Genomic DNA, 23626 nt, shown 5'->3' on the forward strand with positions numbered 1-23626 from the left:
TCACGATCCGCGAGATGCAGACTTCACTACAAAATTGACTGTAACTTGCTTATATAAAGTATACACACCTACTAGTGTGTGAGGTCGTGCATAAAGGCTACAAGTTACTGTCTAACCCAGGAAACTGGCAAGAAAAATTGTGTGGGGAAAATAATTCACATATGTTGAATTATGTTTTCCTGTAGACAAATTTCACATTTCACTAAACCAGGTTGCTTTGTGACAATATACTAAGGTTAGATATAGAAATCTAACTTTAGAGAAATCTACAAAAGCTAAAATTCTAAATAATTTACACTTGATGTTGTTCATAGATCTCAACCTGCATGTCCCAGTGTGGAAGTTGTGTCTATTCAGAAAGTACATTTCTTGGCATAGAGCTGATTAGATCCCCCTCCAGTAACTGAATTAATTATGTTCAATTTCTCACATTAATAACAAACTAAAGTTAATGAAAATCGGTTCAGAATTACACGAGTTACAGTCAACTTATAGTGAAGTCTGCATCTCTCAGTACTGTTAACTAGCAGATCTTGATCTCCGCCAATATGGCAACCGCGCTGATGCATAGTGGAGGCACACAGCAGCGACCAATGAGGTATCTATGTTTCTATATCTATCTATCGTACAGCCTCACAGGGCTACTAGCATGGCTCTAGACCCTTGTTTTAAAGACCAACTGAACACAAGATGTTATGAAAAGCCATTTTTTTAATACAAATAGAAAATAATCAAATTCTTAAATGGCGAAACTAACTAAAATATTAGACCAAAATCTTCCTTTTTATCAAAAAGTACAGTATAAATGGTTAAAATAAATATTCATTTGATTTGTTTAGATTGATCTGCTGATAGAAACTAATACACAAGCTGTGAAAGAGGACAGAGATGAAGCAACATTTCACACCACAGTGGCATCAGACCAATGAAGATGGCAGCTATTAAAAGCGCTGATTACAAATGTTAAAACATTTCCAACTTCTTTTCTCTCCAGTATGTTGAGAAAACAATCATCTGTACAAAGTGCATTAGTTATACTGCATCTAGGATGAAAACGAGCTCTTGTGTGATGTCCATGGCTTTCATTTGTATGTGGAAATAACTGAACCATATTGGTGATCTTGCTTTGAAATAATAGCATTACAAAAAGAGACTGAATTTACCCAAAAATATGTAAAAAGGAATAAATCTGTGAGAACATTTGATCATTATACAGAAGGAACATGGTTTAAGAGAATATATTTTTACATACTGAAATGGTGGCACTTGTTTATATTGGTGGTTTATATACAGATTAGTTTTAGGTAGAAATGCAGCTGAAGTTAATAGTCATTAAAGTGAACCTACAGGCAGCATCTGAAAGCCAGATATCAAAAATGATTCAGCTCTCCTGAGTGTCTCATGATTTTTCTTGATAGTCACACATGTGGTCATCATCATTTGGAGGAAGAGTGAAAGAAAGCTGCCAGAAAACAATGTCCATCAATGACTTCAGCTGTGTAACAGGCTTAATTTGTGAACAATGTCTCTAATAAACACAGAACCAGCTGCACAGCACAGATCCCAGCACCAGTAAAACCAGCTGTGCCAGTCTCTTTGTCCCACTAGCTGCTAACTGGACTTGCTTGCTGTTAAAACCTGAGCCATAGCGATGTGAAGGCTGTGTCTCCCCCCCACTGCAAAGCACCATGGGAGCCTGAAAGGAAGTGGGCCTCTTCTGCGGTCGGTCTGGACTGGACCCGTCAGTCGGCCTCTCTCCGATGAACAGCAGCGGGTGTTTCCTGTGGTCCAGCTCAGTCTTGAAGAGCTCGTACTCCTTATGCGGCAGCTTGATACCCAGCAGGGTGCACCCATCTGTGGGGGTCAAGTCCTGCTCCACCCCAACCTCCCAGCTGCCTGCCCGGCCGCACTTTCCTGGCCTCGTCCCATTCAGCAACTTCGCTGTGGACTCCTCTGCAGCTGTGACTCTCACCTGTGTGACCTTGAAGACAAACTCTGTGGCTCCTGAGACCTTGGTGGAGGGGTTTCCCTGAGCGTAGTGGCCCGAGGCTCTCAGGGTGAAAGTGGGCTGAGAGCAGGCAGGGTCCGAGTAGTGCCGGTAGATGCCATCCCACGCATGCTGGTCAGGATTAAAGGTGAAGTCTCGGGTAAGGAACAGGACGTTGGGGCGGGTTTCGCAGCGCTGGCTGACCCAGCGGCTGGCCAGAGACAGAGGAGCTGCGGGGCGGCGGGGCAACACTGGTGGGCGCTGCTCGGAGGAGCGGTACACCAGAGCGCACACAGGGCAGGGGTGGATGTGATGCTGCAAAGATTAAGAGAGGGTTTTTTTTATTAGTCACTTAATCATTTATAATATCAGGAAATTGTGATCAATTAAAATTTCCCAGAGCCCGAGAAAATGTAATAAAAAGGGTTTATTTTGTTTAGGAAACAGTGGGAAAAAAAAACATTATTTTATTTTAAGTGGAAACAACAACAGAAAAAGTACCAATTTTGATAATAGATTGATAATTTTTTTAATTTTCTAGGAAGAAAATGCCGAACATTAGATGGTTTTAGCTTTCCACATGGAAGATTTTCTGCTTTACTTTGTCATTGATGATAAAACTGAATGTTTTCAGATGTTGGCTCTGAGAAATTCCCATTTTTTCCACTTTTCATAAACAAATTAAATACGTTTCTTTATGGTTTTCTGTCATGTTAATACTGTTACTGTTACATATTACGCTGATCAAGAGGAGAAAGGCAGTGACATCCCAACTGCTTTACTGTTGAGCTGCTCAGTGGATAACAAGATGTTTATAGTAGCTTTGCCTGTCCTTACAATCAATCCTCCACAAGCTTCTCACTTCTCTGATCAACTCTGTCTAGTAAATAAACTGAATAACGCACAGTAACGTCTCACCATGGCGTTCTGCAGTGGCTGTTGGTACCCTGTAGGTCTGTACTGAGTCCTCTGTGTCCAGTCAGTGTGAACGTCCCCTAAGAACAGCTCCTGGACCTTTCCTCCGTGGCTGTGGTGCTGCGTCTCCACCCGTATCAGTCCCATCTCTATCATTGAGAAGCCCAGCGCTGCCAGGCATCCCCTCCCCGCTCGAGTGTTGTACAGCTCATACAGCTTCCCTGGAACCACTCGACCCAGGGTCAGACCCACGCAGGTCGGAGGCAAGCTGGAGGCCAGCCTCTGCTTGGCCGCCAGGCTGTGGACCACAATGCCCGCCTTGCTGATGTGATGTTCAGTTTCGGTGCCCCCGCGGGTGATCCAGGAGGCCTGGCGCAGACGAAGCCTCCCTCTGATCATCAGGGAATAGGCTGGGTCCTCGCAGCCACTGTCTGTGTAGTAGTGCTGCAGGGCCTGGAAGTGACGGCTGGGGTGGAAAGTGTAGGAACGGGTGAGGAACTCTGGACCAGGCCGAACTTCACATCTGAACAGCAGAGAAATTGAATGAGAGGATTGGTTGTGTCATGTATCCGGCAGTGAGCGGAGATCAGTTTCCTGCCACATCCAGAGCTGTCTTTAAGTCTTTTGGGGCACATTTCAGTCAAATCTCAAATCAGTCAAAGCCTCAAATCCAAGTCAAGTTACAAGTCTTCATAAGCAAAAAGCTTTAAAGTATTTAAGGTCTCTGAACATTTTCATTTGAAAGCTCTTAATAGTGTTTTTTTTTTTTTTCATAACTGAATCTAAATCTTTTCCATGTTTTTGGCTTAATATTTGAACCTGTATTAAGTGATTTTTGGCCACTAGCTGGTAAAAGAAATAAGTTGGAACCACAACAACATTATTTTTATCTAAGAATTAGGCCTAGCGTGCCAGAAATGTGATTTTCTGGTTCACATTGGTAATAACTCTTTGTCCCATAATCTCTCCACTCAGTGATCCATCCAACTCGCAGCCCAAGTGTTTAACACATGTTTTGGCAGCAATCTGAGAGTCTCCCGTTGTAATTCTGAGCTCTGTGGACCTACTCAACCTTATTTTTGAAACAAATAATACAGATTTTTCAATTGGTAGGTGCAGCAATTCATCACTTAACTTATCACTTTAAAGAGTTTTCTATTCACACATTATCAGCAACATTATCATTCATTTGGAGTTGTAGTTCTAGTCTAATATTGCCATACTTTCTTTAAGCTCTGTCTTTGGTCTCTACCAACTCCTGAGGTAAATATCTTTAGCTGCTAAATGCTCCACTATGTTCACAAGATAGTTGCTAACTCTTTCTGCCTGCTGTTCAGTGCTGACCAGGTAGGGCACACTGGGTTTTTAGAGCTTTTTTTCATCGGCACAACTAGCAGTGAGAGTGAACAGTGCAGTTACAGGCCAGAAAAGGTCACATGATCCATTGTTAATAGGAAAGTATCTATTATAGCTGCTTAAAATATTAAAGGTTTAAAAAACTGGATACAATTATTTTGTGTGTCTGTATTGCTACAACTTGTTACAAAAAAACCTCACCTTGTTGACACCCATGTGCCGTCCAGTCTTGGAGGGATGTCTGCTGTGATTCTCACTCTGTCCTGTAGGTGGAGGTACTGACAGTCCTGCTCCCACTGCAGGCTCTCACTGAGGTTGGAGGAGGAAGTGAAGGAGGCTGTGGGCACCTCCCACAGTTTACTCCCTGTTCCAGCCACAAACACAGCTACAGAGGAAGGGAGAGTCAGAAAACAGTGAGTAAATAATCACAGTAATCCAGTCAGATAAACACAGAGGCTTCACGGCACTTAAGTTAGATTTCCCGGCTGATTTTGGGTGGATGTAGGAAATTATTCAGTTCAGAGATTATTATCAGCCTCCTTCATCATAAAAAGAAGAGAACAGATAATGTCCATAAGGGGATTCACATCTTCTCCCTGTTACATCTAAAAACAATTCTGGTTGACAGCAAGCTGTAATTCTGGTAAATTGTCCATGTAATGAGTGGAGAGTGGGTCCTATAGCAACCATACATGAATCTGAATTAGGCGAGGCCACGGTGCAGACAGTTTTGGCTTGTCACTCCAATCAGCCTGCAGCTGCAACACACAGACCTCGTTTTTTGGGGTTTGGTTGGAAGCTCGAGGAGCGTGTGCAGAGGAGCGTTTGTGTGCACATCAGCACCCGTGCAGGCTCTCTGTATATGCGATTCTACCATCAAGATAAAGCCAACAGCGGGTCACTGACAGCAGCAGGCCAGCCGAGCCAAACACATCTGTTGATAATATGATAATAAAAAAAAAAACACTTAAAATGATGAATGTTCTCGTTTGAGTTTTCCCAAACACAGGCAGTTAAGTTAATCCAAATGAAAGCATTATTCACTCTATAACATTTATTGATCTGACACGTGCACATCTGCAATCCGTCTCCCTGTCATTGGTAATAACGGCACTTTTCTGCTCTATCCACTTGTTGCTCAGAGATGTGTGCGTTGTCGACACGGCGAGGATATTTTTTGTGATTACACCCTCATGGTTGCAACGTGAGGAAACGCGCTGGGGTTCTGTCCTGGCAGTGTGTGCATTTTCTTGTGTGTGAAAATTATGGCTTCAGTTTCATCCTCCCAAAACAAATGTCAAAAAAGCAAGAGGGGGATGAGTTCTCACAGACTCCTCCGTATCCTGTTTTCTCTCTGACTTTTTGTCTTGTTTTCCTCGTCCACTCACTTTTATTCCCAAAGGTGAACTTTACTTTTTACACTTTGTTTTTTGTACGTATTAAATAAATTAAATATAACATGTTAAATAGTGAACTTTAGAGGTGCTGGTAGGTGGATACTGTTACATTCAAACCTGCTTCCAGTCTTTATGCTAAGCTAAGCCAACTGCCTGCTAACTGTAGCCTTATATTTGACAAGTATGAGAGTGATTCTCAATCTTCTCATTTAACTCGATGAGCAGGATATCCAGCTTGCTTTTTCCTCTATTTCCTTCTTTCTTATTCCCCCTTGTTCCCTTACAGCTCTCACATTCTTTCTCTCACTTTCTCAGCTTTCCTCGAGGTCATCTGTGGTAGACAGCTTTATGGTTGTAATCTCACTCCACTTTTCTCTCATTTGACTTTAGATGCACTTGGGGAGGACATCACCTGTCGAGCCTCCAGTTGAGCTGGGAGCCACAGATCAGTTTGTTCTCATATGACTGAGCAGATGGAGCTGAAGGAAAATGGAGACTTTGAATGGAAAGGGATGCTGACTTGCTGATAGATGTTTTTTGTTCTTTGTGTTCAGGAAAAAGCTCCAAAATGGTGGCTGACTGATCTGCGTTTAGTAAACTTGTTAGTGTCAGATGGAGGATATTTTTTGTTCCCCTCACTCTTGGAGTGCTTCCCATCTGCTGACCACAACCACAGACATGTGTGCAGCTCAGTCATTTCCTAGCATCCTTCCACCTGCACACACACACACACACACACACACACACACACACACACACACGTAGAGGCTGGATTGCACAGTCGCTGACCACAAAACCAAATTTAAGCTCAAGGCACATTTCTCCTCCTTTGAGCAGTCTGTCAATTTGTTGATATGATTAATACTCCTTTTTCTTGTCACAGGCATTGAAACATGTTTGCAATTTTCCCCATGCGGTGATGTGTTTGTTTATGCTCCATGTCACTGCAGCTGGCGAGGGAACCCGGTCAGTCGGACCCAGCTGCGCTCCCACGGGAGTGCTCGGAGCAGAAATACTAATCAGGATTAATTAATTTCCACTGCTCCTTGCAAGTCATCCAATCGGTCTGTTTTGTGTTATCCACCCTTTGTAGCTGCATGCAACATGTTGCCTAAGTGGTTACTCACACACGGTGCAATGAATGGACAGAGAGGCAAGAGTCACAGTATGATGTGGAGTCATTTGGGTTGCTATATTTGAGTTTCTGTTTTTGCCAAAGCATTTCTATAGTGTTTCTTGAGGTCACTTGTCATTCAGCCCCTTTCCCTCTCTTGGATCTCGTTCCAGTTTGGGCATATGGTTGCATTTACTAAAAGAGCACTCATAAAAGCAGAGCTTAGTAAAACAAAATTGCTCATCGTGGGGTTTTTTAAGTATTCTTCTACAAAAGAGCCTATTGCAACCACAAGTGAGGCGATGTTGTAATACATATGATAATATCCAACCCCCATCTCAATTTGGAGGAGATGGGGGACCATTTTAGTTGATTCACTTCCTACACAGGCAGTCAGATATCATTAGTTTTACCCTGCAATGGTTCCCACTGATTTATTTTCCCACTAAGGGCCCTAAAACTTCCCCTTATGCAGTATACACCTCCCTGTCACTGAATAGCGTTCGGTGCATCTTTTAGAAACAGATGTCATGTATTTTTACCAATATAACACACTGCAAGACTGATAAAACCAATGTTGGGTTATACACACAGCTGTCTCTCTGCGTACAGCTAAACCTGATGCAGTCGAATGCAACAAACCTGCAATTAAACCTGAAGGTTGTAAGGCATTGAGTCAATGTATGGTCATTTTGGAGGCTGCAGTTTATGGTGTTGTTGAATTATAATAAACTGGTAATAAACAAGTGTATTTGTACATATATATAATTTAGGTTCACCTGTAAAGAGGTAGAATTACATTGGTGTAAAACATGAGAGCTCACTACACAGTAACAGTAATCCAACTGTAAAACTGACATTTCAATAACAAACATTTACTCAAATTAACTAAAAATAACGATGCCACTAACCTCTATGACTTCACAGGGTTCAAGGGTCGACATATAGCATGTGAATAGTTCACTAAAGCCTCATGGCAGGTCAATACCACAGGCATCTATTCAGTAAACTCTTCCCACATTAAAGTCTGTCTTAAAACAACTGTCAGGTATCCATATGCACATTGATCAGGTTTCATACTGGTCATTACAACATTATAATTTGCCTTTAGTAACAAAAGTTAGTTTATACGAACCTAACGTGAGGTTTCAGAAGTCTGAGTTAATCAAATCAAATGGCTATCTTCCAAAGTTAAATGAAACATTGAAATTCCCTCTTTGGGTTACTCTCCCTCCGCTGCAGCTCAACAGAGAAACACTGTCCGGGAAAAACAGAGGAAGGCTGCTTAAATCTAATATTAATAATTTTTTTTGCACAGAACAAGGAGGATTTTGTTCCCGATCACGTACATTGGAAGCTCTTAAAAAGTATGAAAGAGGAAGAATGATTAAAGCAAGTAAAGCCTGGAGAATGAGACAAAACTCTTTGATGCACACATGTTGCTTCGATTGCCGTAACAGCACGCAACGAGCAACAATTGTGATAGCTCTTTTTGCTCGTAAGGGCCAGGGCTATTAATATGCTGACATACAGTGAGATTGGTTTTTGGTGCAAGCTTCACTTCAACAGTGGGCAGGATGCCAGCGCTGCTCTGTGACTGCCACCTTGTCTTCCTGCCTTTCTGCTTTGCTGCAGTAACCCTGATTTTACTGTCAAGAACAGCTGAACAACGCACTGCACATCAAAGACAACACTCATCCCCCCTAGTTTGTCCTCATGCAGTACCACAATTCTCCCACAAGGGGTCAGCGCAGCAGCCTGTGACCTGCGTGTGGTCTGGATGGTCAGTCTGTCATCACCACCAACACTGACGCTGCCACTGGCCTTCGCTTCAGCCGACTGATGACCGGCCAAAGTAATCTACCTGTCTTTGAGCTCCCGTATTCATCCTGTTTCCACACACATACACATGCATGCATGCACATTCACAAAAACACACTGCACACATTGACTTACAGAAGACTGAGAAGGGATACCATTTATAAAGGACCTCCACGCTGCACTCTGTTTGTTTGTTTGTTTGCATTTGTGATTACGGTTTGGCAGCCTTCACCCTCCTCTCTCATGTCTCATCCATAGCGCCAAAGTCAAAATACGGCTTTATGTACTTCTTTATTTGGAGCTATCCTGTAAAAACAAGAACCAGATCCAGGCACTTTTGATTCAGCACTCGCAGGGGGAATCAAGTGCCTGAAGTTTAAGTCAACCCTGTGCCTCGTTCATTAGAGAGAGACGACTTTGTCTGCTTCATAGCTGCTTCTATTGAGGCTTTTTTAATGGAGAATCATTAAACCTGCCAAAGTGGAGGCAGTGAAGGTGAAAGAAAATATCTATTTTGTCTCAGAAGAAGTGTTGGTGGTGAAATGATGGCAAAGCAAGACCAATTCCTCCATGTTCCAGTATTTTAACTACTTCCTCGTGTGTTTCCTGCTCTTTTTTTTTTTACTACATCCTTGCTGCATTTATTTCAGTGTGGTTACCCCCAGTGTCCTGTAAATCCACTTTCTCATCTCTCATTGCCTCAGTGCTGCAGGACAAAACCCTCAAAACTGTCCCTGAAGTGCCCGTGCCCTCCTGGCCCACCTCCCCCTCGGCTGATTACTGCTCCCCTCCTCTGATGAAAAAGCCATGATGTTTACGGCTCATTTCTCCTGGATGGATTTCAGATTCCTCCCTTCTTTTTTTTCCTCTGTCTTTGTTTCTTTTTTTTTTTTTTTTCTTTCTCTGTGTGTCTGTCAGTGGTTGATGAGGTGAATGAAGTTGGTCAGGATGATGAGGGGTTGGAGGAGGGTGGGGTGAGGCATCTTCATGAGCTGGAATGACTAGATTAGTGAGGTGCATGTGTCTGAGTGTGTGTTTTTTCTGTGTGTGATGCTACAGTAGCTCAGAGATCCTGCTCGTTCCACATATTTAGGTGACTGCTGCACATTATTCACAGTTCACAGCTGCTTTTTCAGGCACTCTTGTGCTCTCTTGGTGGGTTGTCCTCGATAGAGGTGTTATAAGTGATTCCCAAATTTTTTTGGCTTCAGACAATGAAGGACTCTTTACTTTTATTTCAATATTTGCAGAGGGCAAAAGAGGCAAAATTACTCAAAATCTACTACTCTTCGGAAGAAAAAAAGCTATATTTATAAAACTGAAAACACGCACAAAAACCGAAATGTGTGTAGCAAGAGCTGTTATTCTTCTTTCCTATCCTATTAATCATCTAGCCCCTGAGATTAACCTAACCATTTCCCTACTCCTCCAGCCCCTACAAGCTAACAGCAGTCGAAATTGATACCAACTCTTCAGCAAACTCCCATTAAAGCATTGGCCCAAGATCACACTGTGATCAACATTTCTGTCAGTGTCAGAAATTTAACACCAGATTCTCACACTGCGACCGCTACAATGACGCAAAAACCAAACAACCAATCAGAAAACGGCATGAAATAATGCAGAATACGTTGTTGTAAAAGCCATTTTTGGGAGGCCAAGTTTAGGAAGAAATGTCTGCATGTACACACCCAAACCAAAACAATAGAGGTGAAATGAGAAAAGACATTTATGCGACTCTGTGTGTGTTTGAAAATGCAGCGATGCAGGTCTTCTTATTTACCAAACAGCACAGATGGAAGGCGTGTCTCTGCTCTTTCCTCCTTCTATTCACATGGTAGCGCTACGATTCACCGCGGATTCATCGCACAATCTGACATGCCTCAAAGTGATGTCATACAGTCTGACACAGATTGTGAAGGTTTTATTAGACCACTCTCACACAGTGTGACAGACACACATAATCGTTTTTGCACAGTGTAAAGGCGCCTAAAGACAGCGAACATGTCAACCTCAAATTGTCAAAATATCAGAGTGTTACTGGGATTTGTAACTGATGTAATTATTGAATTACTCCACTCATTACTAAAACAAAATACTCAGACAACTGTAACTAATGCCCAGCGCGGTCAGGAATGGAAGAGGGCTAACAAAGACCATGCAAATCATTTTTCTGTTTCGTCTGGCTCAGGCCTTCTTGCTGCAGTACCCTGTTTCTATGTCTCTCCCTTCCCTCCACCCTTGTCGCCAAAGTCAGGCGAAGGTCAGGTTGATTTAGAGGTTTTTCAAAGAACATGAGGTCTGTTGTGTTATTCTAACCCTGAGTCCCCCTTCCTTTTTTGGGCTTTAACCCTAGCATCTCATAGCGGTCTCCCAGACCAGGAGTATCCCTCTGTCCCCGGGGCAGCGCATGGACGACTACTGTTGTCTTTTCATCACAGTGTAAGCTGGTTAATCCAGCGGCCACGTTTATTTAGACAAGGGATCTACAGGAGTTTGCCCAGTGGACGCTGCTGCCAGTTCCACTGTGGTTAGCGAAACTCTGGCTCCTGTTCACAAAGCAACAACACACACATCTCACACCCTCACCATTAATAAAACGGCTACCACATCAAGCCAACACATCCACCTACCCCACCATTTTCTCAACCTTTCATGGGCTGCATTATTTGTAAATTCTGCATGTCGTATAATGTTATTCAAACTTCATACAGTGCCTATGGATGCACATGGAATTCAGTGGCAGACTGTATAGAGGATTCCTGATTGTAATAGCACCTGACAGGCATTGCGGTGTCTCTTCTTGGTGGACAGCCGAGGTAGTCGAGATGTAGATAGCGGACAGGGGAAGTTGATGGTCCATTGATGTTTTCGAGTTGAGATTACATTGGTTTCACCTTAATCCAAAAACTTGGTTTGGAGATGTTTTGGGAGATCCGGTCGGAGGCCGTTTTTCAGGCCGAAACAGGAAGACCGCATCCGAGGTTTAATTTATATGAATACGATCAAGGGGTTTTCTGTATGGTGAACTCAAACCGTGATAGGGTGGATCACTAAATGTTCCCATCCAGTTTAGTCCAGTTTATGAAACCCAGGAAAAAACAGGAAATTCTTTCATCCAAGGATCCACTAGACCTAATCCAAATATTCACTGTGGTCTCTCCCATACAGCAAATTGGTCACTTTTATCTTCCTCAAACACTTCATCAAGAGAGGCAGAACTCCAAGAACTGAGGTTTTGTAGCTTTAAAGTTAAGGTTTGGGTTCAGAGGCTGCTTTGTAGTTTATAAGCAAAGAGTTGTTCAAAAGTTTCAATATTCTTTGACTCATCTCACCGTCACTGTGAAGCACTCAGGCTTGGGAAGCTTTCCCCCCTCACAGAAATCATATTACACCTGTCAAAATGAATCTGAAAACAAATGTTATGGTCCGTTTTATTTAAAATTTTTATGATCTGTTTTCTGCTCTGTTTGGGCTGAAGAACTGCTCAGCTCCTTACAGCATCTGTTTAGGGCCAGCGACTCAACCTCGCCTGTCTCCTCTACTAGACTTGAGCTGTGAAAAAGAAAATAATTCCCAGATACCAGTCTACCAGTCTACCACTGAAGCAGCTAGGGATGAAGGGAGGGGTAGGGGGGTTGGCGTTTGGGTTGCTGGATGATGATTAAAACTGGGCAGATGCCTCCTCCTGTCTGTCTCCCGCCGCTCATCAACCTAACCAGCCCTGATAGCCAAAATGCTGCGCTTCCGTGATCGAGGCTGCGGCGGCTGGACAATCGGCTCTGCAGAGCAGCCTGAGGTAAGGTCAGTAATGGCTGTCTCCTGTTATTCTAACCATTAACATAATGGCAACATTAGTTCCAGGGCCACGCTTCCCTGCTCGTAGGGAACCATTGTTTAAAGGCACCAGCCAGAGCTCTTTTTAAGACTCCTCCACTGGCCACAGATCCGACTGACGCTTTGAAGACACACAGAGGAGGAGAGGGAGAACACAGACTGGCTATTCATGAGTCTAACGTCAGCATAGGTTGTGTTTTTATTTTTCAAAGTGCTGAGCCACATGTTGAACTTTGCAAATCATTTGAATTGTGACAAATTGAATAATAACTTCCTTGTAATTATGTTTTTGTCTGTTATAATCTCTTCCTTTTTGTCTCTGTGTCCCTGCCATGTGTTCTTTAAGCTAAATCCGCAAGTGTTCAGCTGATTTCTCACATGAGAGACAGTTTATCTCATTTTTTTTTTTCATACTGGAAAAGCTTTGGATTAGAGGAGGAAATCTGCTACGATCTTTTAAGATTAGATTCTAAAACAAGATCCACAAAAAGTTCTTGCGATACTTAAAAAATAATATGTTTTTACTAGCATTTTTGGGGACTTATAGACCATGAAACACCAGCATCAGTTTTAGTTTATTAAACTAATATTTAAAAACATTTATCTTCAAATTTAGATATAAATCCAACCAAAAAAAATTTAAGTTTTATGAGTTTAATCAGGTGAATTCTGCACAAATTCACTGGACAAAAACGTTTAAGACAAACTACATATTTAAAGAGGCTGTTTAGACAGCTGGAACACTTAATAAAAACACACACAGTCATCCTGCAGACAGTGCCTGGACTCACCTTGCCACAGCCACAGCAGCCAGACGCCCCTCAACAGGTGACTGAAACGTCCGCTTGACATGTTCCCTGCTTCCGCACACTTCATTCACACACTCTGCTCAGAAAACAAACTTTGATCCCTGGGAAATCCAAGACACAGAGAGGCTCCTGTCAACAAGAGACGATCATGTAGGATATCACCATGACACGAGCACATATATGAAGAGTCCAGTAATCCCTCAGATGAAACTCTGGTCTCAGCCAGCAGGGAGGTTTTTTTTCCTTCTTCTTGTTCTTCTACCTCCACTTCTTGGCTTCCATGGTCTGATAAGAAAGTCCTCAGTTGGAACCACACACTTCATGCAACTTCTCCACACTGGTGCTTTCCTTAAGTTGGCGAGAGGGAGAGTAAATGCTTTCTCTCTCTCTCTCTCTCTCTCTCTCTCTCTCTCTCTCTCTCTCTCTCCAACCCCCTCTCTCAACCACACACCGTTGCCTCACTACTGTGCAGCCTGTGGATCTGTTCCACTCGATGCATGTGCAGTGAGTGTGTGTGCGTGCATGTGAGCAGGAGTATTTTGTGTGTGAGTGCACCCATGTCTGGCTCTTATAGTTTTGAGCTAAGAGGAGGGAGTAAGAGAGAGAGAGAGAGAGAGAGAGAGAGAGAGAGAGACAGAGACAGAGACAGAGATGGAGGGAGGGCAGAGATAGAGAAAGTTTGTGTGTGTGGAGGAGGGGGGTTTGAGCCTCAAGTGAAGGCTCCAGGGAGCTTTTAGAGCAAGGTGCAAAAGGGCAGTGGTGAATAAGAGTTAACACTGCAGCCACAATGTTACTACACCCAAATTACTACATATATACAACATATTTTCTCACTTACTGTACCTCTAGCTGTTTTCAGCCATGAGGATAATCTTGTTTCTAATTTGTCCTGGTTTTGAGATTTCTGCCTTTACCTTAATTCATTTTCAAGTTCTTGCAGCGTTAGAAAAGTGACGTGCTACAGTGATCTGATCATTTTATTCAGAAACAAATAGGAGGTCAGTTTCTTTGAGGGATTACCAAGGATTTGATATCAGTGGAGAAACTGGTCCAAGATATGTTAGCTTGGCACACGGGCTGAAAGGGTGGGAAGATTGTCTCTACCAGTCGCTATGGGATTTGTTGGGGCCTATATTCCAGATTTCACATTAGTTTTTCTAAAAAGTTGTGATATAAAATCTCACTGTTTGGAGAGGGTAAATGTAAAACGCTTGCGTCGCACATGTCTGCATCTTCACAAACAGAAACAAAGAAGTGTGTTAGATGATGGTTTATGGATTGGTAACTACGATGATTGGTCAAATATGTGAAGAAGTTGTGGTGATTGGATAAAATTTGCAAGGCTGTACAGAATTCACAGCTATTGGTTGACTGCTCTACACCAGTGACTCCAAAGTTATCTTATTTACATTACTGTTAACTAGCTGGCTTGCCAACATCATCCACTGGTAATCCTACATTCAGGAATCACCCGGATTTAGACAGTAAATACCTCAACTTGTTAAGGTCTCATTTTCTATTTCCAGTTAGATACAGAGTGTTTGGAGGCTTTGGGGCTGTTTGACAGAGCTGGGCTGAACAATAAGTGACTACTTTTGACAGTATCATATATATTATTTATCAGCTTGTTCCACCTCTTCATTGAAGCGATATGTTGTTTAGATAATTAGACTTAATACTCAAACCCAGGACATTCAGTCACATGGAAATATTTGTCCTTTATACACATTCATCCACAATTCAGCCTACTAAGACATATTTGGTTTTGCTGGTTTGAACAATATTTGGTTGCACAGCACGAGCTTGTATTGGGATTGAATAAGTAAAAAACAAAAAGCCAACAGCAACGTGTCTAAATGTATTACTCTGGCTAATCCACAGGCCTCCCTGTGGAGAGTTTTCATTGGAACTTTGTTCCACCGAAGAAATAGTCCCAATGAAAACTGTTGACAGTGAGGTCTGTGGCTTATTGTGAGTAATGGGAACACTGTGTCTGGGAAGAGATGCTGCTGTTTATTTTTTTAAATGTCTTTTTTTTTATGCTGAACCACAAATAAAATTCCATTCACCTCCATTTTATTAGGGTGGAGGCAGAAATCGCATAGACTTTTGCACATAAAACTAAAACTGTACGCATGGTTGGATACCACTGAGGGATGAGAGTATGTTTTTTGAAGTTTAAGGTGAACCGACCCTTTAAACTGAGAGTAAAATCAGCAACAAGAAATGTCTGAACTCAAACCTGCAGCAGCTGCACACACACAGTTTGCACAAACTGTATCACACCCCATTAGAAAGACACATGCACACACAAACGCTCCAGTCACACTGATTCATTGGCTCCGCGAATACATGTGGTCTGACAGCGCTGTTGACACTGTTGACCGCTGCAGAGGTAAAGATGGGTTTCAAAGTGCCTGCCAAGCGAGAGTTGGCAGCACGTCTACGACGGGTGGGCTGACCAGAGCCCTGGCATTCAGTCAGGGGTGCGTACACTCCTGACACCATTACACACACATCCAATGGCCAATGCAATTGGGCTGAGTAATTTTACCACCGGTACTGTGTTTTATATGGCAGATCTGTAATGCATCATCTTGCTTATATTAACATTTCTTTGCCAATTGTCAGTTCGCCTAAAACTGTGTATGTTCAAAGCCCTCGCACACGGTTTCTCACAGTCTTATACCATGTGCTCAAGGTCAAGAAACAGTACATTGATGGTATTAAAGGATAATAATGTTTTATTTGTTTTCTTTTACAATCTGGGTCTTATTTGTGTAGTTTTAGCCGTCATTGCTATCAGTAATAATAACATTGCACTACCCAAGTTAATGGCGGAGATCTGGAAACACTGAAACATCTCTAAAAAGAAATTCGACAGATGAAGAAACATGAGACAGTGTGAGAATGTTTTAAACTAACACCTGAGTTAGGGAAACTCATTTGGTAGAGAAAATAAAACTTATTACTGAAACGGTTTGCTTAAAATTTAGCATAACATGCAAACTGTGGACTGTGTTTCACCACATAAAACAACCATGTCTCCTACAAACTATCTTACTAATTTGTTTTCCCAATAGAGTGAAGGAGTGAGTCGTGAAACCCGGAAGTAAGTTAGCATTTCTGCACCTCTGGTTCCCTCGCCTTGAAGTCAGTGGGGTTTTTGGATAGGTGCCTGAAATCATGTTTTGTTCTACAACATAATCAGTATCATCAGTAAATACGCCACCTGTGAATTTTTAAGCTTTTACATCTTACATCAGTTTCTTTTATTTAAAAGGACGGTTGCTTACAAGTGGCTAAATGAGGCTACAGAGGTTGTCGGTGACATAAAACGTCAGCACACTGAACACGCAGACTTATCTACTCAGTGGTCCGCCTTTACAGCCTCGTTGTGTTTATACTTGCGCTCTTGCAAACTATTCAAACGTTAAATGACACTTTTAATTACACAATTTAGGTACAAGTTGGAAGTTTAGTGGTGGTAATGTTGAATTCTTGTGACTGTGGTGTAGTTTGTTTACAGCCTAACAGTAGCTTTTTATTTCTGGCGATTGCATCTATGCTTCAAAAATGATAACAGTTCCAAAATCAAATAGAAAAATCTCATTGGCTTTTTGTTGAGGGAACCAGGGCAATGCTAACTTCCAGGCAGGCCTACAAAAATACGTCATCCTTGCAGCACTCTACTACGTTGTGGTCAGAAACGTTACTACTTCCTGGAATAAATTTTTTTGACATCGAAGTGCGGGGTTCTCATCCAGAGTCCCACGTGTGGTTAGGTTTAAGCAGTAAAAGCACTTAAGGTTTGGGGAAAGACTGTTTTCAGTGAAAGGTCAGGACAGTAAACACATCGTATCTTATGCTCCATGTCACTGTGGACCTCTGATTTAAACCAAGACCACAGTCTTTACCTAACCATAACCATAAAAAACTTTAGTTAGTCTGTAGTTATGATGAGTGGATATTGTTGGAAAACAAGAACATTCTGTCAGTGAAGATTTGACTGACAATAGCAACATTTAAAGAATTGCAGATACATTAATTATTCCAAAGAGAGAATTGCATGAAAACAAGGCAATATTTTGCTTAACTTTTATGTTTTCAAAAAGAAATAAGCAAATTGGAAACACTGAAATCACCCTCTTAAAATCCACATTAAAGGTCAAGTGTGTAACATTTAGAAGGATCTATTGGCATAAATGGAATATAATGTTTTTGTTACCTTATAATGAGGCTTTTATATCTACAGACACCGTTGGTTGCCTTGCATGGAGTCAGCCATGTTAGACCGCCATGTTTCTACAGTACCCACAAGGGACAAACCAAACACTGGCTCTAGATAGGGGCGCCATGCGTTTTTCAGCCACCGTAGCTTCTGACACCAAGGTGAGTTTACCAGGAAATATCAAGTGTTAGAGTAGGTGATAGAAAGATTTGATTGGTTAAGTTATTATGAAGGAATTGATCCAAATCTTCAGATAATCTGTCTTCCTTTAATGAAAATGAGACAGAACTGCACTCCTTCTTTGACTTCTCTTTCTTTGGATGGTCCGATCCCCACGGTCAGTCGTCACAGCTATTATTTCAGGAGAGTCTAATCTGATTGTTGATCGGTGCCTCTGGCTTAGTGCTAACTTGCTGTGACAGACCCCACAGAGAGTGAAGAGCAGGGAGGACAGACGCTGCTGATCTCTGATCCCAGATCTGACAGCTGGCTCCCTCAGGAGGACACTGCCTGGGGTGTCAGTAGCTTTGATCCACTCAGGGTCCCCTCAGGAATGCACACACACACACACACACACACACACACACACACACACACACACACACACACACAGGCATCAAGTACATCATTGAATGCACTATATATATATATATATATATATATATATATATATATATATATAAATGCATGCACACAGAATTTCTTAATCTCACCCTCACTCCCTTTTTCCCTTTTCCTGTTTCTAATACACAGACTCATACATCCACCCCCTACTCATACACACACTCACACACACAAACTACTGGGGTTGGCCTGCTGGCACACACATACGGGAGCTGGCACAAGTTGCCTAAGAACACAGTCAACGCTATTTTATAATCAAATAATTTCTCAATCCTGTAACTAATACCCCTCCGCCGAGCACGAGCTATCAACTACGGTGGGCTATGTGTGTGGTGTGTGTTTGCTTGGGCACATATCCTACACGTCAACACAACACACACACACACACACACACACACACACACACACACACACACTTGAATAATCACATATACATACACATGGACTGCATATTCATACAGAACTTCAGACTGGGTTCATTCATGCTGGTCATTTTGTGTTCTGGCTGGTTGGATCGAGGCGGTTTCTGGTCGCTCTACGAGCTAATAGCGCCCCCAGTAGGACCAAACGTCAATGTGCATCAAACAATGAGTGAGAGAGAGAACAGAGAAAGAGAGCAGAAATGGACAGAAGAGAAAGAGAAAGATAGACTTTTACTTTGGTTTACATCAAACTAATAGTAGAATTCCAGATGGACATCTACATCCACCTGTTGCTGTCTTGTTCTTTTCTATCGTAAGTAGGACTAATATGGAATGACGTCTGGCTAAATTGAGACTAACCAAGCAGCCATGTCAGCTCCTTTTACTCCTGCAGCCTTCTGGAAGAAGTTACGTGGACATTTTTACAGATAAAATTAAACAAACAATACAAAAAACTTCCACTGGCATAAAATCTCACTGCAGTGTGGACTTTGTGGGTTCAGTTCTTCTGCTAACTCATCACTCAGAGTCAAGAGAGTTTCTTTGGGCAAATAAAAACCACTGACGATGTCTCTTTTAACTTTTATCCTTCTCTTTGCTCACTCCACAAGATTTCAGCAGGCCACAAATTATAAACCTTATTTTCCTCTTTTTTTCTTTTTCATTTTGGCACCACTGGTTAGCAGGTGTCACTGATCGTTACCATGACAACATGTATGTCATGCAAGGATGTATTTACCGGATACCGATTTCAAAGATGGCTTCCCATTAGGTCCTATGGAAGTTCCTCACTAAGTACATACACACCTAAGCGGTCCTCCTCGCACTTCCAAAAACCTGGGCCTATAGAGCTCTCTCAGGAGAGTCGATGCACATCAGAGACTACTTCTGTATGAAATAAAATAATTTACTCACACTGCGCTTCTAAGGTTGATCAAAATCTGGTAATAATAAGAGTCACTTTTGGTGGTTTGTAGCATTAATTTGGATATGGGGGAAATGTTCTTTGGGACAGTGTACGTCACCTGATCATCCTTCTAGCTGAGTCCACTATGCCAAATTTGCTTCACATCGTTTTATTTCTTGGGTAGCCTAACTTTTAAAGCTTAAAATAAGCTTAAAAGGCCAAAATGATGACTGACACTAACGCTACAGATCAGTCTAGAACATCTCAATGAACCGGCCCCAGAACAGAGAAGAGAAGAGATCTAAAGCTCAACCTGTCTTCCCCTTCTTATGCTGTTGGATGGTGGCTCAGTGTGTCTTTATTAGTATGTGTATGTGTTAACAAACAGGATATACGCTCGTCTTTCCCGACACACAGCCACACACGTTAAGGCTGCTGCAGATAGGAACCTGCTCTTTAATCATCACACATTCACATCCCTGCCTCTTATCTGCAAGATGCATAACTCCAAACATACAGCCAGAGAAAGAGAGACACCCACATCATTTGCATGTTGTTCTTTGCCTTTTGTCCATAAAACTTCACATTGCTGAAGAAACTAAACCAGAACGCGTTGGTGCCAGGGTTCGCTCCAGCTGTCACCCAGAGCTAAACACTGTCTGTCACATTCAGGGACTTCGGCTTTGTTGACAGTGCTGGGTGGTGTAACCAGGTGAGGTCTGAGATACTGTGATGTTTTGATGTTTCCTAAATGTGCTGATGAAAAGATAGGCACCGTGTTTGAGTCTGATGTTGTAATCCCACCCTGCTGCAGATGTCCAAACATGTTACAGCGCAAGCAAGAGGAGGAATGCCAACATGTCTGCCATCGGTGCTGCGACCTGGGAGCACACGAATGCTCTGAGGAAGCTGCAGTTTCACACGCACAAACACAAAAGAGAGAGAGAGAGAGAGAGAGCTGTCATGCTGCACCTCTTTTGCAGTTATTGTTGGGTATAACCATCCGTGACATTTCTGTGCTTTAATGGATAATTTTGTTTTATCAGAACTTTATATCTGTTGTTGTGAGGTCTGGAAACATGTTGCAGCGGTGTGCTCACACAACAACGGCAAGTGCGGTTGTCAAAGTTGAACCACAAAGTCGATCTGTAAACTGTATGGATGCATTAACAATACTGGATGTTCCAAGATGGTGCTCCATTCATTTCTATTTCTTTTTCCAACGTGGAGGGCTGCTTCAATCCCTTTTTATATGTACAATCGAGTGAAACACCATGAATGCCTTTGAGAAGAAACCAAGTGTCCAAAAGACACTTTTGCCTTCAAACGTAGTCGGGCGACATATTGTACAAACTAATTCCTAATTTTTTCAGCTTTTTACAGCATCATCAGCTCTGTTGTTTTCAGGGGCTTGGTAAACTGTGGTGGATGTTTACAATTGTTTCTTGCTTTGTCTGACTTCTTTTTATCTTATATTTGTATCTAATATTTTGATATTATTGATTCAAAGATCAAAGTTCTCTATTCTATTATTGCCAAGCTTTATACAGCTTTTTCTTTGGCTGTCAGTCTATCTGGAAGACATCTAAAGAAACCATGAAGTTTTCATGACAGATAAATGACTTATTTAACTTTGATAATTGCTTTGGCTCAGAAAGAAATTAATTCCAGAAGAACATTTATCGTCATTAAAATCAAAAAGACAACAACAAACCATTTCAGTGTTTTTCCCCAAATGATCAGCCAGTGACCAATCGGAAACTATCGGTTATCATCCGATGACAGCTCAGCCTCTGGGGAGCAATGGGCAATGTTTTGGGGATTCCAGTGTAGTCAGGAGATATCCGGAAAACAGATGTCTGGGCCAAGACTTCCTATACAGGTTGCCGGTTACTGTTTACAGTCCGATTAGCAACTTGAGACACAAGAATCTCTAGATATCATATGAATGCTAAATTGTTGTCAGACAATAGCCGATGAGTTCTGAGATTTGATTTCAGCCACTGCGTCCTGCCTCTTCAGCTCTGTTTACCTGCATGCAACCAAAACCCGCTCAAACATGATACAGACACCAGAAACCATAATGCTTCTTCTCCCTTGTCTACAGATTCTGCCTTCATACAGTATTCAGATATCTGCTTACAGTCTTTGTGACACTACTGAAGGACTATGAGATGATTATAAAGCTGTCATTCAGTCATTCAGCTGCTGACAAGAAGCTTGTTTGAGTTGTTCTTTGTACTGCTGCGCTGCTTTACCAAACAATCGCCCTTCACCCACACGAATACACACCACTGGGACTCCAGAAGTTGGCATATGGAGCAGCTGTGAGAGCAGCATGTTGGTTTTACACACTGATCTGTCATCACATAGATTTGGAGGTCACAGTCAACCTCATTGACCAGCTGGATTCCTTACAGGTTTATCCACAATATTCCCAGTTGTTTATGTCCTTACAGGCATACAAAAGACATAGAAACATACAGGCATGCATTCAGACTCAATAAATAAATGACAATTTCACACACACACACACACACACACACACACACACACACACACACACACACACACACACACACACCACAAGCACCGATTCAAAGAGGAACACTGGCAACTGAGACACACATAGGGTGGTTAAGTGTCTATGTGTGTTGGAGCAAAGCGTCTCATGACACTGACAGTGTGAGCCAGATGGAGTGTCTCTGGCACTCGGGGAAAAAGTTGAGCAAATATTCAGAAGCACTGATCACTAACAGATGATAATCAGCCACAGGCCAATTTATTCCCAGGCTGCAGGTTGCCACAACTGCTTCTCTGTCACTCCAATTCTGCAAAGTTTCCATCTCCATTAGTCAGATGAAACGTATCAAAATGGTTTTTCCACGGTTTGCATGTCGACAAAATCTTGCTTTTAAAACTCGAACCATGGTGTCATACAGAGTTATTTGTTAATTTTTGTGTAAATCATTATTTGACCGTTTAAGGACTTAAACCTCTCCCACAAACAGCATTTGATCTGTATATCTTTGCAACCATCAAGCTTTATGCACATGTATCCTTATGTGTGCCCCACAGGCGCTGTGGGACAGTTATTTCAGTGCTTAGTAAACTTACCGAGTGCACCTTTCAACACCGTGGATGCAGCATTTTCATTTGTGGGTGCTTAAGAAGGAAGGAGTAAGCTCTTTAGAAAAGTTTCTCTATGGCATTAAAAGCTAACCGTCAGCATACTGATCTGTCAGTCAGAGCTGCATGGTGATGTTTGCCTAGACTCATAGAGTGTTGAATGTGTGGTGCATGTTTTAGTATGAGTGGGACAGAACGTGATAAACATCTACACTGTGTTCCAAATTATTATGCAAATATGATTTCAATTAGATTTTTTGTTTTTCAATGAAAGTTTTCAATTGTGCTGCTTCCCATGTCTGTTTAGATCACTGACATCAATCTCAGACAGATTTGTCTTTATTAGTTTGCCTAATTAATGGGAAACTACTTAAGGATGTTATTCCACATTATTAAGCAAATCACAGGTTTCATGCAATATAGGGGAAAAAATATCGTTCTGCAGATGAAAAGCGTGAAACAGTGCAGTATCTTTCAATAGGTATGAAACCACTCGATATTTTACGAAATATTAAGAGATCATCGTACTATGAAAAGATTTGTGTCTGATTCAGAGCGCAGACGGGTTCGTTCAGATAAAGGTGTGTTATGGAAAGTTTCTGTAAGGCTAATTCATCGTATTAAGTGAGCAGCTGTGAAAAAGCCACTGATGTGTAGTAAAAAGATCCTCTCGACGCAGGATCCTCCAGAGGCTTGCTGATGTGCATAAAGCTGTATTTCGGCCACCCTTAAACAATGCCCACAAGGAGGCATGATTGCAGCGGGCTAAGAAATACATGAAGAACTAAACAGTTTTATTCACTGATGTATGCCGTTCTACACAGGATGGTCCAGATGGATGGAGTTCTGGATAGCCACCATGTCCCAACAAGGCTGCGACGTCAGCAAGGAGGTGGTGGAGGGATGTTTTGGGCTGGAATCATGGGAAGTGTTAAGGTGCCTGAAGGTGTCAAAATGACCTCTGCAAAATATGTGGAGTTCCTAACTGCCCATTTCCTGCCATGGTATAAGAAGAAGAACCGTGCCTTCCGGAGTAAAATCATTTTGATGTAAGACAACGCACCATGCCATGCTGCA

General features: G+C 42.1%; 1 protein-coding gene and 1 long non-coding RNA gene across 2 annotated transcripts; one reads left to right on the forward strand and one right to left on the reverse strand.

The window, feature by feature from the left end:
* Positions 1-693: 693 nt before the first annotated feature.
* apcdd1l (adenomatosis polyposis coli down-regulated 1-like) lies at positions 694-13780 on the reverse strand. Its single transcript, XM_051415836.1, has 4 exons — positions 13219-13780; positions 4460-4643; positions 2906-3425; positions 694-2302 (listed from the first exon to the last, which is right to left on the reverse strand). Exons 1-4 carry the CDS (start codon positions 13301-13303, stop codon positions 1529-1531), a joined length of 1563 nt encoding a protein of 520 aa, XP_051271796.1. The 5' UTR covers positions 13304-13780; the 3' UTR covers positions 694-1528.
* On the forward strand, positions 4585-7516 carry LOC127372291 (uncharacterized). Its single transcript, XR_007886565.1, has 2 exons — positions 4585-4671; positions 6046-7516. It is a non-coding gene; the product is annotated as an uncharacterized LOC127372291 (long non-coding RNA).
* Positions 13781-23626: the final 9846 nt, after the last annotated feature.

Source organism: Dicentrarchus labrax, unplaced genomic scaffold (assembly GCF_905237075.1).
Source record: "Dicentrarchus labrax unplaced genomic scaffold, dlabrax2021, whole genome shotgun sequence".
Taxonomy (NCBI): Eukaryota; Metazoa; Chordata; class Actinopteri; family Moronidae; genus Dicentrarchus; species Dicentrarchus labrax.

Excerpts from the sequence above, each read along its gene's own strand:
- apcdd1l (XM_051415836.1), bottom strand. The coding sequence starts at position 13,303 with ATGAAGTGTGCGGAAGCAGGGAACATGTCAAGCGGACGTTTCAGTCAC. Across the intron at positions 4,644-13,218 it reads GCTGCTGTGGCTGTGGCAAG|CTGTGTTTGTGGCTGGAACA; the intron begins GTGAGTCCAGGC and ends CTTCCTCTGTAG. Across the intron at positions 3,426-4,459 it reads GGCACATGGGTGTCAACAAG|ATGTGAAGTTCGGCCTGGTC; the intron begins GTGAGGTTTTTT and ends TCTGCTGTTCAG.